The sequence below is a fragment of the Siphateles boraxobius genome, unplaced genomic scaffold (genome assembly GCF_051911475.1).
Source record: "Siphateles boraxobius isolate OS27281-9 unplaced genomic scaffold, OSU_SipBor_1 26, whole genome shotgun sequence".
Taxonomy (NCBI): domain Eukaryota; kingdom Metazoa; phylum Chordata; class Actinopteri; order Cypriniformes; family Leuciscidae; genus Siphateles; species Siphateles boraxobius.
Window position 1 is genome coordinate 14,289,049 of NW_027508876.1, and position 18,279 is coordinate 14,307,327.

At 40.4% G+C, this 18,279-nt stretch overlaps 1 protein-coding gene across 2 annotated transcripts in view; it reads left to right on the top strand.

The window, feature by feature from the left end:
• Positions 1 to 6,818, top strand: part of stau2 (staufen double-stranded RNA binding protein 2) — a 124,651-nt gene extending 117,833 nt beyond the window's left edge. For both annotated transcript variants that reach the window (XM_077244419.1, XM_077244418.1), the window contains exon 15: positions 5,654 to 6,818. In XM_077244419.1, coding sequence (XP_077100534.1) covers positions 5,654 to 5,747 — 94 coding nt within the window. In that variant the 3' untranslated portion in view covers positions 5,748 to 6,818. The remainder of the gene's footprint in view (positions 1 to 5,653) is intronic.
• Positions 6,819 to 18,279: the final 11,461 nt, after the last annotated feature.

Below are 18,279 nucleotides of genomic sequence, written 5' to 3' on the forward strand. Positions count from 1 at the left end.
CCCTTAAACTTCCTGTTTCAGTAGGAAACATGTCAGCGCAGGAAAGAGAACTACTCGTCAACCCATTTTATGTGGTATTTAGTTAGTACACACTCGCGCGCACACACACACGGTATAGTAAATATCAGTGGCAGGTGTAGCTCCTTTCTGATTTTGAGCTGCAGAGACGGACATGATTTGTCCTTTAAATGTCAATGTCTGAAACCTGGCAGCTCATTTCACTTAATCACTAAAAGGATTATAGATACGGATACACACACACACACACACACACACACACACACACACACACACACACACACACACACACACACACACACACACACACACACACACACACACACACACACACACACACACACACTGTACACTGGCTGAGGTTATCACATTCACAGAGTGCTTGTTGAACACGCACACAATATGCTTTTTCTTTCAGTGGTGTTGCCCACTTCCTCAATCTGTCCAGCCGCGGTGGAAACCCTCACACCACTGAACTTCATGTCTTTGCATGATCTTTATCCTCCTGTAATCAGAGGGATTGCTGTGGGAAAAATGAATCTCTGTCACATCCGTGATGAACAGGGCGCTGGAGAATGAAATATGAGAATGGAAATGATAGACACACCAGAACGGAAATCACACCAACCCGTTCAAGAATATTTTCATAGTAGGTGTGCCTAGGAAAAGGTTAAAGAAATGTTTATTTACAGTGGCTTCAGCTTCTCAGTGCAGCCATGTTCTAGAACAGAACAAAGAGGAAAAATTACCCAGTTCAGCAGCTCATTTAGGTCACAATGAAAGGGGCTGATGGGAGGGAAATACTTCAGTAAGAATCATTAAAATCCATTCTATTGCTCCTCACTGCATTTTCAGCATCATTATTCCAGTCTTCAGTGGCACATGATCCTTCAGAAATCATTTGTATACATGAATATCAGATGATGTCACCAACGTCTCCTCACTGACGTCACTCAATTCTAAAACTTGTCTTCCGCCATCTTGAGTACCTGATTCGGCAAGATCGACACGTCAGTCGCAAAGGAACTAGAGCTTATTCTCTGGCCGAGCCCGAACTTGCGGGCCGATATTTCACGTCACTATCCTCGGGCCGGGCCCTTGATCTAGAGATGTGCACTCCCAATGGAAAAGAGTGCGGCGCGGGACTAGATTTGATGGCCGAGTGCGAGCGGCAATGCACTCTCTGTGTGTGTGCGCGTTGCAGGGAGAATAAAACGATTCGCGGGACTCCCGCAAACTAGAAATATCTATGAATAAAACATTTAAAAACTAATACATTTTTGCAGAAAAGCAACAAGAATTAAAACAAAATAGAAACGATTTACAGGCCAGAGTTTCCTTTTAAAACACGTTTGCAGCGTTGAGCAATGTAGTAGCCAATCACAGACTCATTGTGCAGTCAGCTTAATTGATATTAACAGAGATGTGAGATCGCGAATTAACTGATGTCAGCTTTTTAGGAATTATTAAGGGAGCGCACTTTGCGCGCATTGTCAAAATCCTTCAATCATATCATGCCCAACCATGCATGCAGCTGCTTGCTTTTATGTTATAACAGTGGTTTGTGTGTGCAAACTTTCTGTGCAGTGTTCATGTTGTCTGTGGTGAGTGGATGTAAATGATAATGAGCTTACTCTAGTTTAGGGGTGTGCGATATCACGATTTATGATCGTGGATTAAAATATATCCACCTGCTTTTGAAGAAATGTCGTAGTATCGTGAATTCTATCAGTTGCAGTTCTGGCGCCTCCGTCTCAGCATAGGCTACAACGCGACGTATATTCACATCAAATGTTAACGCAAAGGAATGGGACAATGCAGTTCACATAAGTTCATTATTTGCATGTGCTAACAAGTCATTCACGTGTTGATGCGCAGTTCTTACGAGCGCTTTTCTGAGCGTGTACACCGCTTCGCAGGCGCCCTAAGCCTGTCTAACAACAGCGACAGGTTACTGAACGAAGTTATCTTTCTAGTCTTATTGCGCGAATACTGTCAAATACACACAGGGTTTACATAAACAAAGTTGGTTATGTATAAAGTGAAACAAACAGAGAAAATCTGCTTCATAGCTAATGCCATCAGTATTGTAGACAGTACTCGGCAGGTACTCAAGATGGCGGCAGTCAACTGGAAAAAGAGCGGATGACGTAAGAGGTCATGTGACTGATATTCATGTATATGCTGATTTACTTCTTAAAGGGGACCTATTATGCCCCTTTTCACAAGATGTAAAATAAGTCTCTGATATCCCCAGAGTGTGTATGTGAAGTTTTAGCTCAAAATACCCAACAGATAATTTTCTACAGAATGTTTAAATTGTCACTTTTTGAGGCTCAGAAAAACGCACCGTTTTAGTTTGTATCCCTTTAAATGCAAAAGAGCAGCTGCTGCCGGCCCAGAGGGCGGAGCCTCACGAGCTCGCAGGACGTGTGTCAGGACAATCAGTGTTGCCAACTTAGCGCCTTTGTCGCTATTTTTAGCGACTTTTCAGACCCCTTTAGCGAAGTTTTTTTTAAAAAGCGACTAGTGACAAATCTAGCGACTTTTTAGACAAATCTCAGTAACCTCCAGATGTTGCCAGTACTGTTCGGCGAGCGTGAAGTCTTGCTTTCTCCCTGCCGTCACTCTCTCTAACTGAGTCTACCTTGTTCAGTGAATGGCTGAGGCGAGCAGCAGCACATTCATGTGTTGAGTGCGCGCCAGTTTTTTTCCCCCACGGACTTGTCACTTATCTGCTTCTCTTTTGTTTTATTTTTAAAGACTTTTGTTTGACCATTTAATTCCTTTTCCTGTGCTTATTACTTGTAATACTCACTATCACAGAGCTTTCACCCAGTTCCCGAACTCTCTCAATATAGATAATTTTACACACATAAAAAAATGTTGTCATTCACTATATCATAGCTACTTGTTCTATTGTCTATGCTCACGTTACGTTGCTGTTCAGCACTGTTATGAAAGCGTTTCATTTGCTTGTTTTTAAGCATTGCGGTTTAAAAACAAGTGATTTTAAACCATTAAGCAGCGAAACCCTGTCTGAGAGACGAACGCACATGAAGCCGTTGCTCGCGCGTGAGAACAGAACTTCCATTTTTGCAAGTGTCCTCTTAAACAGTCATTTATGTCTCAAGTGAATGTAAAGGGTTGAGAGGAAAAAACGCAGTTGAATAAGTGTATTGGATCCGTGCATTCGGTCTTAAAGTGACAGCAGCCTAATATAACTGCTGCCGTCTGTCTCATTAAAGGAGCATTTGCGTAGGTTCTGAAATTTCTAACCGTTACTGACACCAGTGGCCGTTAGAGAAACTGCAGCCAGTTTCATGCTCGTTCCTGGTGCGCACACTCGTAAACAATAAAAACTGTCTTACCTTTGCAGTAAAAAGAAGGCCAGCTCGGGGTCTGTTTTTATACCCAGCGCTGACCGGAGCTCCCTCCAAGAATCCAAGAATCAAAAGCCGCTCCAATGTTTACTCTTGTCTTTGCCCGACGCCGGTCACTCTTTTTACCTTGTTCAGTGAATGGCTGAGACGAGCAGCAGCACATTCATGTGTTGAGTGCGCGCCAGTTTTTTTCCCCCACGGACTTTTCACTTATCTGCTTCTCTTTTGTTTTATTTTTAAACAGTTTTGTTTGACCATTTAATTCCTTTTCCTGTGCTTATTACTTGTAATACTCACTATCATAGAGCTTTCACATAGTTCCCGAACTCTCTCAATATAGATAATTTTACACATATAAAAAAATGTTGTCATTCACTATATCATAGCTACTTGTTCTATTGTCTGACAAAAATAATATAGGTAATGAGAACAGCTTTATTGGACATTGGTCTATATTATATTATATTATATTATATTATTATATTATATTATATTAAAATACAGAATGTGAGCATGAATTTAGAGAGAAAACACATTAGGCAGGCAGAACGCAAGTACGACACGATGACGTCATGAATATGCTAATTAGCGAATGACGTCATCTAGCGACATTTAGCGACTTTTAGGGAAGGCGTTAGCTACTTTCCTTTGAAAATAGTTGGCAACAGTGAGGACAATCTCTCATCTCACGGAATGATAATATCAAAACATAAACTCTCAGTAGCCGTGTTCATTTCGACCCGGAGTCGGACAATAATGCCCACAGAGCCAGATAATATATGCTGTATGGAGACTGAACAGGTATAGTCTAGTTTAATTACGGTTATAACTTGTTTTTCCATCTTTCTTTTATCCACAATTAGTAGAAGCCTGTTGTAGCGGACCGCGTCCGAATGTTGTAAAAATATACTGATGAGTTCAATGAAGTTTATTGCACATCACGCAAAAGATGAAGCGTCAATTTCACTCTAGAAAATCACTGTAAGAGCTGAATAAACACTGTAACGTTATAAGTCCGCATTAAAGTATTATCCATAAACTCTCTCCCTTTCATTATCAACATACACAGCGAAGTACAAAAAACACTCGTTACAACTAACAGTAAACAAATATTATACACACCTTTTCAGGGGGTTCTTAATAAACTGGTAAACTGTATATCCGTAAAACAACTCCTATGAACTGTAATAATTGTGTGCGCTCTCACTTTCATTACTGCCATGATCAATAATGTTAGGCCTATCGCCTAATTAGTTAGGCCTAATAAACAGAGCTATGTGGATTAATACATCCAGCTACACGACAACACTTGGGAGACATTTAGGGATTTAAAAAAAAGGAGTGGGTGGATTTTTATCACTGCAGGGTGGTTGTGTACACACACTGCCATCACACATTTATGTCCAAACAACATGCAAAAGTGAATTTTGCATAATAGGTCCCCTTTAAGTAACTGATATGCTGCTTGTGTAATATTTTTGTGGAAACTGTGATACATTCTGAAATAGAAATCTTTAAAACATTAAAAAAGCCTTTACAGTCACTTTTGATCAATTTAAGGTGTGCCTGATGAATTGAAATTTGACCATACTTTTGAATGGTAGTGCGCATTATGAAATATGAATTCATAAAGTTTATTATTTATTTTATACTACTTAATTGTTTAATCGTTTGCCTTTATATTATGGATTTTATATATAATTCTGTATTTTGTATATTTTCTATTAATTGTATTTATTATTTACTGTTTTTATTATTGTATTATATATTTATATTATTGTATTATTATTAGTGCTGTCAAATCAATTAATCATGAGTAATCGCATCTTACATAAAAGTTTGTAAATATTTGTGTGTATGTGTGTGTGTGTTTCTTGTGTTTCTGTCAAGAATCTTGATGTATATCAATGCATGTATATATCAATGCATGTATATATATATATATATATATATATATATATATATATATAAATACATGCATACACACATAATATATATTTACAAACTTTTGTTAAATGTGATAAATTGTTGAATTGATTAATTGATTTGACAGCACTATTATTATTATTATCATCTAACAGCATAATAATAGTGCTGTCAAATCGATTAATCACAATTGTTATGTACACACATAATATATATTTACAAACTTTTATGTCAAATGCGATTAATCGATTTGACAGCACTTTGTTATTATTATTGTTATCATCTAACAGCATTGGTGGTTAATCATAATTAATCTTCTTTTGCAGACAAGCAAAACGTCTGGCCGAGAGGACAGACAACAAACCGACTAACTCAGGCACCACTGCTCAGGACTGCAAGGATTCAAAGGCCGTCGTCTAGGAGCTGATCCCACCCTTCTGCCCCAAAGCCCCCACGACCGCCGCTGCATCCTTCTACACGTGTCAACATGCAATATGGTGGATGTGTCCCATGAATACGAAATGACAAAAAAATGCATTCTTTGAGTCTATGTGAAGACAACACTATCTTAACACAACATTTATTTACTCTAGAGTTAACTAAAAAGAGCAAGCAAGTGAATTAAAAAAAAAAAAGATAAAAATGTAATGCATGGTAATGTTTGAAAATCAAGGGAAATTTCCCCATTTGATAGATGTTTGAATATTATTTTCACCTTGCCTCGAAGTGATATGGATTTAAACAGGCTTATGTCATGCCATTAGTATAAACAAAACATTATTGGGGAAAACAAAGTTGTGTATCTTAGTTGGGGGGTTATATTATTTTCCTTTTCTCTTTAATCTATGAATAATAATGCTTGAGTATTTAAGTATTAACCAATGCCAGTGCTGTGAAGTCGTAGTTGTTGTCTTCATATATAGTCACCCAGCTTACCGTGTATGCTGACATAAAGCATTCATCTATCTATATGGATGTATATGACTTGTAGAAAATCATACGCAGAGGAAAAGAAAAACATATACTACGAGTGTAAATCAATGAAAAAGCTGATGCTAGAGGTGAACAGCACAGGATCACGGCGAAACAGTTGAGCAAACTTGCCTCTTGCCTTCTATAAAGTTCCTTGAAATTAGAATTTCATTCAAGATTCTTGACAGAAACACAAGAGGCCCTGCATAGTGATCCGTGCCTCTTTAGCAAATCCTGTTTGATGATTGTTCTCTTCTTCCTTCGGTTTTGTCCAGCACATCTACACCTATGTTGTGTGTTGTATTGACTCGATACATCAACTGAGTGCTTTTAAGGACTGCATTCTGGAGAAAAGAGAGGCTATAGACAGGCCGTCTTTTTGAAACGAAAGAGTCATAGAATTATCTGAAACTGGTAACTCACTGGAAGAGTGTTTTTCTCTCCCTGAAGATATACAGTTTCATAACAGACTTGTCAGTTACTTAAAATGCAGTAAAATCACATCAGTTCATGTTGAAACCATCGTTGTCTGTTGTCTTCTTTTCCAATCAATTTTACATTTTATGCGATGATGTTTCTAATAGTTTCTAAATATTTCCAGGTTTAAATGGAAACAGAAAATCCCACATTTTATCCCAGATTTTATGTCCAAAAGACTATGGACGCCAATGTACATAAATCCAGAAAAATTGGTATCTAACACATCTTGTTAAGTTCCGAATTATCATGTTCTTTGTAGCTACACAACCGGATTCATATTTTCCAGCCAACACATGGGTGTGAATTAAAAACCACAGGCGATTTGCTCAAGCATATGGCATAGTGCTGTGTCATACCTAAAGGGACTTTAAGGCTCAGTAACACATGAACGGTCATTCATTAGTGTTTCAGGCCTTGCGACAGCGGCCTAAAAATAAATCCATACTATAAGTCCATTCAGTATCACCAAGGAAACAGTCATTCATTCATAGCTAGAGGAAGATTCCTTCTCTATATCATTGCCAAATAAGTCTTGGTCTTATTTATTCTATTTTTTTATTCTTATTTATACTTATTTATCTGTGGTCTTATTATTGAAATTTCAGTGCCAGTGTCAGCTCTGTTGTTAATAATGTAGTGATGTATGAAGTAACACTCACACAGAAATAATTTTCAAACCAAATGTGGAAAATCCGTGACCAACTTGAACCCATTGCGAAATCTGAATGGGGAAAACGCGCGGATTTCCAATGAAATTAATGGATTTCACCCACAAAAATTAACCAAAAAGTAAATGTGACCATACCTTTATGCAATACATCTTAACAAATGTATAGCAATATGCTAAAAACAAACAGAATACCTTAGAAAGTATTTAGCTACGTGCTAAACATCACTCGTAACTCAGCAAATTGTATAGCAACACGCTAAAAATATTCTGAGCACCTTTATACATGTATAGCAACATTCCACTCAGACTCTTAACAAATGTTTAGCAATTCCCTAAAAACACTCAGAACACACCCTGGCAAAAGAATAGCAACATGTTAAAAAAAAAAAACATTAGCAATGCATTAATAACACTCAGAACATCTTAGTAAATTTATATCAAGGTGTTAAAAACACCCAGGACATAGCGAATGTATAGTAAGGTCCACCTCAAACACCTTAGCACTTATCAAATATATAGCAACATGTTAAAAACACTCAGAATAGCTTAGCACTTATCAAATATATAGCAACACCTAAAAAAACACTCAGAACACCTTAGCACTTATCAAATATATAGCAACACTCTAAAAACACTCTGAGCACCTAGCAAATGTTTAGCAACCCCCTAAAACCCCTCAGGAAACCTTAGCAAATGCATAGCAATATGCTAAACTAGCAACACAATAGCAATGTGTTAAAATGTGTAAAAAAACACTAAGAACACCATAGCAAAATAATTATTTTATGTACTTAAAACCACTCAGAAAACCTTAGCAAATGTAGAGCACCGCCTTGGTAACACCCCCAACACTAGCATTGTGGTAGTGAGTTTTGCTTTGAATTAAAGAATAATTCTTTGGTTTCATTACATTGGTTGCTTCCTGTGGAGGAGAAGACTGTATGTGTCCTCTGGGCAATGAAGAAACGGATCAATCTCACTGTGTCGTACATAAATGAGAGGGTCTTTATCAATTTCAGTAGCTCCATTAATGCAGAAGCTAATCTTTAACAACCACATTCAGTTTGGGAAGAAGAAACTCAAAACGAAGGCTGATGGATTGTAGTTTCCTTTAAATTACCTCTTTATCTTTTATGTTATCTCTTAATGTACTGATATGGATTTAGCATGTTGCTTGTAGCTTGCTTGTTCATTTAGCATGTTGCTTGTAGTTTTATGTACCAATATCCCGATATGCCTCATATGCAGCAAAATCATTTTTTATCTTTAATGAATAACTGTCAATGAAATTAAATATGTCGTCATTCAAATGTTATGCTGTGGAAAGCTATAACAATCATCGCCAATGAGAATTGATCTGTCCAGTTTGAGCCATATAAAGCTGTTAACTCTAGCTTTTTTGGTATGGGAAAACGTCTCGGTTACTAATGTAACCCTTCAGGGAACGAGGGTTACATTAGTAACCGAGACGTTCCCTTTCAGTCGTTCGTAATTACAACGTAATTGGAATCCCATGGAAAACGCCACGGTTGCTGCCACATCCAGCGCCCTACGCAAGACTCTCAGACCCCCAACTGGCTGGGGCGGAAGGCCTGCGTAGAGGGAGTTCGAACTGCTGTTCCGTTATACCCCACACAGTGGAACTCTTTGGATAACACTGGGAAAGCGTCCCCTTCCAGGAGAGAGGGACGCTGCGGAAGCCATATCCTGCCCGAAGGTAGGTAACATGTGGAGAATATACATATGGACTGGCCGGAGGGGCAGTGCAACATATGGAAGGTCACTGGGATGGCTCCAGCCTGAGAAGGGGGAGGTAACACCAGACAGTGGCGGCAGAGCGGACTCTGCCAAGGGAAAGACACGGGCTAACCACAGGGAGCTGATCGTGGAAGAATACACATATGGGATCGCCGCAGGGATCACGACATATCAAACCCAGTCTAGCACAAGTTACACAAGCATACGAGCACTAGGCCTGGCGTCGGACGCTCCGCAACGTCCGACTGCCGAAGGGGTGCGGAGGAACTCTGCAGGTTTCGCCTGACTGGGGAACTCGACTGGAGCAGAAAGCGCATGTATCCGCTCCATGTGGAGGGGAGTGGCGCAGCAGGCCGATACTAGAGCGGGAACTTCGGTGTTACCGGCTGTTTGAAGCGAGCACACAGGAAGAAACCGGCTCAACACGTAGGCTATAAAACCTAGCGAACATGTAAGGTGTCACCCAGCCCGCAGCTCTACAGATATCTGTCATCGAGGCGCCGTGTGCCAGCGCCCAAGACGAAGCAACACCCCTAGTGGAGTGGGCTCTCAACCCAGGCGGGCAAGGCACGCCTTGGGCTTCGTAAGCCAAGGTGATGGCATCCACTATCCAGTGGGCCGTCTTCTGCTTGGAGACAGCCTTTCTCTTCTGCTGGCCTCCGTAACAGATGAAGATATGATCTGAGGTCCTGAGGCTTTGCGTTCTGTCCACGTACAGGCGCAGAACGTGGACGGGTCAGAGAAAAGCCAGGGCTGGGTCTGCCTCCTCCGAAGGCAGCGCTTGCAGGTTCACCACCTGGTCCCGAAAGGGAGTGGTGGGAACCTTGGGCACATATCCAGGCCGGGGTCTCAGGATCACGTGAGAGTTAGCCGGGCCGAATTCCAGGCACGATTCGTTGACCGGAAATGCATGCAGGTCCCCTACCCTCTTGATGGAGGCCAATGCAACCAGGAGTACTGTTTTACAGGACAGAATTTTTAACTCAGCTGATTGCAGAGGCTCAAAGGGTGGTCTCTGAGGGGGCTCTAGCGGAAGTGATCGAGTCAACTACCGCTGGGGGTAAGTCACCTAGAACCTCCGCGTCCCGTCCAGGGACCAGACATGGAGTTTCCAGAGGTCTGGACGTGGGTGCCATAGGGTGCCCCGCCTCTGAGAGAGCAGGTCCTCTCTCAGAGGAATGGGCCAGGGAGGAGCTGTCGCGAGGAGCACTAGTTCCGGGAACCAGGTCCGGTTGGGCCAATACGGCACAACTAACAAGACCTGCTCCTCGTCCTCCCTGACCTTGCACAAGATCCGTGAAAGGCGGCTCACTGGGGGAAACGCATACTTGCGTAGGCCCGGGGGCCAGCTGTGTACAAGAGCATCTGTGTCGAGGGTCCCCTCGGTCAGGGAATAGAACAACTGGCAGTGAGACGTGTCCGGGGCGGCAAACAGATCTACCTGTGCGGTCCCGAAGCACCTGAAAATCAGCTGGACCACCTGGGGATGGAGTCGCCATTCTCCTGGTAGCACCCACTGCCGTGAGAGCTCGTCGGCTGCACAGTTGAGCAGGCCCGGAATATAAATGGCACAAAGCGACCTCAGATGCTTCTGACTCCAAAGGAGGAGATGGCGGGTGAGTTGTGACCAGCGGCGGGAGCGTAGACCACCCTGACGGTTGATGTACACAATGGTCGCAGTGCTGTCCGTACGGATGAGGACATGCTTGCTTAGTAGAGGCGTTTTGAAGCGGCCCAGCGCAAGATGTACTGCTAACAACTCGAGGCAGTTGATGTGCCAATGCAGTTGAGGCCCCGTCCACAGACCTGAAGCTGCATGCCCGTAGTACGTGGCCCCCCAGCCGGTGGCAGAGGCATCCATGGTGACCACAGCGTGCCTGGACACTTGTTCTAGGGGAGCACCTGCCCGCAGGAACGAGGGGTCCGACCACAAGCTGAGAGTTTGGCGACAGTGCAGGGTCAATTGGACCCGACACGAGCCGCACTGCCACGCCTATCTCGGGACTTGATCGTGGAGCCAGTGTTGGAGCGGCCTCATATGAAGCAATCCGGGCGGCGTTACCGCGGCTGCAGATGCCATATGCCCCAGGAGGCTCTGAAACAGTTTCACTGGTGCTGCTGTTCTGCGTCTGAGCGTGCTCACACAGTTCAACACTGTCTGGACACGGGCTTCGGTGAGGCGCGCTGTCATGTTGACCGAGTCCAACTTCATACCTAGAAAAGAGATCCTCTGCCCGGGTGTGAGTTTGCTCTTTTCCCAGTTGACCCGATGCCCTAGTTGGCTGAGGTGACTGAGCACCATGTCCCTGTTTTCGCACAACTGCTCTCTCGACTGGGCGAGAATAAGCCAGTCGTCGAGGTAGTTGAGAATGCGGAAGTTGACCACGCTCGCACATGGGAGCAATGGCCGCCTCCGCGATTTTCGTGAAGACATGGGGCGACAGGGCCAGCCCGAAGGGTAAGACTTTGTACTGATATGCCCATCCCTCGAACGCAAAGCGAAGAACGGTCTGTGTCGATGGAAAATCGAGCCATGAAAGTACGCGTCCTTCACGCCGATCGCTGCAAACCAGTCTTGGGGATGGATGCATTTGAAAATGCGTTTCTGCGTAAGCATCTTGAACGGCAGCCTGTGAAGGGACCAGTTCAGGACACGCAGGTCCAAGATTGGCCATAACCCACCACCTTTCTTGGGTACAATGAAGTACGGGCTATAGAAGCCGGTCTTCATATCGGCTGGAGGGAGCGGCTTAATCGCGTCCTTCGCCAGTAGGACTGCGATCTCTGCCCTGAGCACAGGGGCACTGTCCGCCAAAACACGGGTGAACAGAATGCCCTTGAACACAGGGGGACGTCGGGCGAACTGAATCACATAGCCGAGTCTGATAGTACGGATCAGCCAGCGAGTCGACGTTATGTCGAACGTGACCGACTGAAAGGGAACAAAGTTTGTTGATTTTTCCACCAGAATAAAGTGTTATCGACCCTTTTCAAGCTTAATTAGTGCTTATGTTCCTCTACTGAGTGAAAGGAAAAAGAAATCCCTCAGTATGTGCTAGGGAAGCATTTCATCTTGCGTTTTGAATTTCTGGCACGGTAAAGCTTAATTATTCTTATAGTGGGGAGCTGTATCAGTAGACTGATCCTATCTGACAATTACTGCAGCTGTGGGAGTTTTGATGTGTTAATATTTCTCTGTCTTTGTATTAACAGTAATCACTTAGTACGGACCATCAGTCAGGCCAATTACCTGACTCAAACGCCTCCGCTGCAGGCTACTGACGTCTGTTGTCTTACGATCAGTGCTTTTCAACACTTGAAAACCATTGGCTGCCCAAAGAACGGGATGTCTTCAAGGCCTGTTGCTATGAGTTTATGAATGAATGTGACCCATTATAAGATGACCAGATTTCTTGCAGATTTACTTACTAGACTTACTCTTAAATGGAAACATTTCCTAGGTTAGTTTGTAAATGAAATCTCACTTGGTATTATCTATGAATTACAAAAATGGGGATAATGAATTTTTTCCTGTTTTTCTTTTTTAATTGTGGGTTCCATGATAATTCACTGTCCAGACAGCATTATATTACAGTAAAATGAACAAAACCACATTACAAAATAAGGTAACACTTTATTTCGATAGTCCACTTTAGACATTCTACTAACTATAAGTTACTTTGCAGCTAAAGGTCAACTATCTCTCATTAGAGGATTAGTAGACTGTCTGCTTAATATTTGCTAACACTTTATTTTGTTGGTCCCCCAACAGACGTTCTACTGACTTAAGTAACTTAACCCTAACCTAACAGTCTACTACAGCCTAATAATACTATCTATAAAAAAATCTAATGATAGTTAGTTGACATGTAGTTGAAAAGTTACTAGTAGTTAGTAGAATGTCTAAAGTGGACTATCAAAAAAAAAGTGTAACCCAACAAAAAAAAACTAAGTAATTATGAGAAGATATAAATAAAACTATTTAACAAATATTTTACCATTTTCTAGGGGTGTAACAATATATTGTCACAATATATCTCAATACAAAATTGCAACAATATGTATCGTGGATATTCACCCAAAATAAAAATTACTGATCCTACTGAGTTTTAGTGTCAGTACTACATTAAACTACTATATATTATGTTGGATATAATGCATAATAATGCAATTGGGGAATATTTGTGTAAAAAGTGGCCTACATTATTTTACATATATCTAGTCAATGATAGAGTGCAAGCATATTTGTGCAAGCATAACAGCTTTAGAATCATGAATATTTTCATCCTTGTGTCACTATTGTCCTGTGCATTGGGTTTCCAGCACCATGTCCAAGCCTATTCATTAACACCCACAATGTAACACACAATGTATCAAATTTAGCATTTTAATCAACAGTACATTTTTTGTTAACCTATTATCATATGCTTTGGAGTATTGCAATAATATCGTATCATGAGTTTAGTATTGTGATATGTATTGAATTGTGACGAGGGTATCGTTACACCCCTACCATTTTCTGAATATACTTTATAAAAAGTTTTTTTTTTATAAAGTATTTTATAAAAAATTTTTTTATATTTTATAAATACCAATTTTTCCAATGGTATTTAGTTTGTGCTTTCAGGGGCATGCATTTGCAGGGTGTGTTTTTTTTGTAGAACGTGGACATTTCCAGAGACGATACACCAAAAAAACAGAAAAAGGGGACGTCTGGTTACCCTCACCCATTAGCTTGAAAAAAATGTCTGATATGGAAGCATGCTAATGACATTCACACAGGAACTAGAATCTTTAACTGCGTCGTTTTAATTATTTAGTAGTAATTTAGAGTATAGGTATTACCAGTCAAAAAATAATTAAAATTTTGTGTTTTTGAAAGAAGTCTCTTATGCTCACCAAGGCTGAATTTATTTGATCAAAAATACAGTAAAAAATTTGGAATATGTTGTTAATTTATTTTGAAATGCTTTATTCCTGTGATGCAAAGCTGAATTTTCAGCATCATTACTCCAGTCTTCATTGTCTCATGATCCTTCAGAAATCATTCTAATATGCTGGTCCTCAATTATAAATCAATTATTATTGCTGTTCAAATATTAATTAGCCTTAACTTTACAGCATTTTAAAAACACAGTGCTCTTGCACAAAACGCAACGCATAGATGTCAGTCTGTTTTTTTTTTTTCAGGTTTACGCACAAAACTCCAAAAAACGCATTGTTTGAATAGACCCAATGAATAGTACAAAAATTCTTATACCTGGTCTTATAAAATGTTCCTTATAAAACCATCCTACTTTTGATCTAACGATTATTTTTCAAATGTGCGTATGTGGGATTCAGAGTACGAACATACGCATGTTTTTTGCCTCGCTTACAGATGTGAAATCTATCCCCCGATTACACAGACAAGGCTTAAGCTAGTCCCAGACTAAAATTCATGTTTGTACTGTCTTTATCTGAAAGCAACTTGCACTGACATATCTTAAAATAGGTCAGATCCATTGTTTTGTCTCAAGATGCACACCAGAATTGTTTATTCTAAGGCACTTTTATAAAAACTACTTAAATGTCCTAATTAAACTCTGGCTAATCCTGGCTTAATCTAAACCCTGTCTGTGAAACCAGGCCTATAAATCGCAAATTATCTTGAAATTGTGCGCAGATGAATGGGCTTGTAAACTCTGCCTAATTAATGTCATTAAAATATAAAATAACATCAGTAAATGTCCAAATACTTAACTAGCATTTACTACGGCTTGTTTTCTGGTTCACCATGCCCACTCAACATGCAATAGGTCTGTCATATTTTAAAATAACTCCTTGTATATGCAATTCACTGTTTTTGTGACAGTGATTCATCACTTATGAAACACTCAAGCAGTAGTAGAAGTGTAAATATGATGCATGGTCATTGACAAGCTTAGCAAAAGAGGAAAGACCTCCTTACTTCCTGTGATGCATTTTCTCTTGAGGTAAATGCATTTCGTAATCCCTTTCACAACTATATAAGTTATGAAATATAATTTACTCATCAACATATATTAGATATTGTCTAATATTGTCTATCACATTAATCTGACATTGCTAGCTTTTATCTAAATCGTTATCGCTAGTATCTCACAGCCTGTTAACCTGCCATCCATGCTTGCCTTTTTGCCAGCAGGAATATGACTGAGGTGTCCTTGAGCAAGGCACCTAACCTCCAATCGCTCCCCGGGCGCCACTCAAGGCTGCCCGCTGCTCCGGGTGTGTGTATCCACGTTTGCAGTGTGTGTGTGTGTTCACTACTCACTACTCTGCTCCTAATGTGTGTGCACTTACTTGGATGGGTTAAATGCAGAGGTCAAATTCCAAGTATGGGTTACCATATTTGGCCATCACGTGTCACTTTCACTTTCACTGTACATTGTTCGGTTCCAGCTGAAGAGCCCGTGCAGCAGGGCAACTGGGTGACCGTGAGGCGCTGTAGTCACGGGACAAAACACTGCTCTTCCGTTCTGATTACCATAACAAACAGAAACACCCACTGTGAATCCTGTTGAATGTGCCCTAGTTATTGGCGATTCTATTACACGGAACGTGAAAATCGAGACACCAGTCACCGTAGTTACACGTTTGCTGGGAGCCAGAGCGCCTAACATCAAAGTAAATTTAAAAGTGCTGGCTAATGCTAATCGTAAATTCTCTAAGATTTTTATTCATGTCGGCACTAATGATATTCGACTTCGACAGTCGGAGATTACTAAAATTAACTTTAAAGAGGTGTGTGAACTCGTAAGTATGATGTCAGGCACTGTAATTTTCTCTGGCCCCCTTCCTGTTCGCGGAGTGATGAGATACTTAGTAGACTATCCTCACTCAATGGCTGGCTGTCTAAGTGGTGTCCGCAGAATAATATAGGGTTCATAGACAATTGGAAAAGTTTTTGGGGCAGACCTGATCTGATGAAAAAAGATGATATTCATCCCTTCTGGGATGGTGTCGCTCTTCTCTCTAGTAAAATGCACATAGTCTTAGAGCTCAAACATGAAGTGGGGCTCAGGTCAGGAAGCACACAAACTGGCTAAACCGATGCCAGCTGTCCCACGTCACCAAGGTCAGATAAATCCCATCACATAAAGCCTCTTTTACCTAGATATCATCACATAGAGACTCTGTCTGTTCCCCGGATTAGGAAATACAAAAAACTCCCAAACCCATTTAAGGGAAAAAATGTAATCAATGTTCAACAAATAAAAAATAGATATAATACAGATGAACAATTGATAAAGCTCGGGTTGCTGAATATTCAATCCCTTACTTCAAAAGCACTTATTGTTAATGATATGATTACAGATTATAACCTAGACATGTTGTGTCTGACAGAAGCCTGGCTAAAACCAGACAATTACATTACTTTAAATGAGTGCACCCCTCAAGATTACTGTTATAAACATGAGCCCTGTCTGAAAGTCAAAGGGGGAGGTGTTGCTGTAATCTATAGTAATATCTTCAGAATTACTGAAAAGTCTTGTTTCAAATATAATTCTTTTGAAGTGTTGGTGATTAATGTAACACTATCTAGTGTAAATAATAAATCATGCTTGACATTTGTGCTAGCTACTGTATACAGGCCACCAGAGCACCATACAGACCTTATCAAAGAATTTGCTAAAATGCTAGAAGTTAGTACTGGCTGCAGATAAAGGCCTAATTGTTGGTGATTTTAATATACATATAGATAACGAAAAATACGCATTGGGAATGGCATTTAGTGACATTCTGAACTCTATTGGAGTTAGACAACATGTGTCAGGAGTCAGGACCCTCTCATTGTCATAATCATACTTAAGATCTAACATTATCACATGGAATCAATTTTAATGTCGTTGAAATTCTGCAGCAGGGCAATGACATCTAAGATCATTATCTAGTCTCGTGTATACTCCATTTAGCCAAGGTTGCAAAGCCGACTCCGTGTTACAAATATGTTAGAACTATCACTTCTGCCACTAAAGATTGCTTTATTAATAATATTCCTGATCAGCTAATCTCCTCAGCATCCCACATAGCTTAGAAGAACTCAATATTGCGACAGAAACTTTTGAGACTCTCTTTTCCAGCACTTTAGACACAGTTGCTCCTTTGTGCTCAAAGAAGATTAAAGAAAATAGTCCAACGCCGTGGTACAACGAACACACTCAGGCCCTAAAGAGAGCAGCCAGAAAAATGGAGCGCTACTGGAAGAAAATAAAACTAGATGAAAATAAAACTAGATGTTTTACGAATTTCTTGGAGAGTGAGCATGATTGCTTACAGAAAAGCCTTAAAAACTGCTAGATCTGCTTATTTTTCGACTCTCTTAGAATAAAACAAACAACCCTAGGTATTTATTTGACACAGTGGTTAAATTAACAAGAAATAAAGCTTCTACTTCTGCAGTTTTTAAAGAGCATAGCAGTAATGACTATGAACAACAGCTTGCTTAGTTGGGGACATTAAATTTAATATTCAACAATAATATTGATCTGTCTGCATTAACACTATTATACAAGAACTGAGCTAGATGATGACATCACATTTCGGTTATAATTTATATATATATATATATACAAATTAACTAAACTTTTTTTTAAAACAAAAATGAAACATCACTGAACTTAAGCTGGACTGTGACGCTATTTTCTTCTGGAAACAAACAACTTTGCATTATTTTCCTATCTCTGTAAAGCTGCTTTGAAACAATCTGTATTGTAAAAACGTTATATAAATAAATGTGACTTGACACCTAAGGATAACAGGCATTTTGGCTTGAATAGAACATCTGAGTCAAACAATTTAACCCCAAAATCCCACCCATATGTTGTATGATGGACAATATTGCTGCTGCCTAAAAGTGTAGTTTCCTTCTGTGAGCTTTTAGTTACAGTATGTCATGTTTCTTGCACCTGTAGAAGTTATTATAGGGATGCATTCAGGAATTTACTTACTAGAAAAGTTGGCAAACACTAAAACCTTCACTTTCTGTGCCAAGTTCCTTAAGAATTTCTGGCATTTGCTGATATTTTGCGTTTGCTGAGAGTCAGGCTT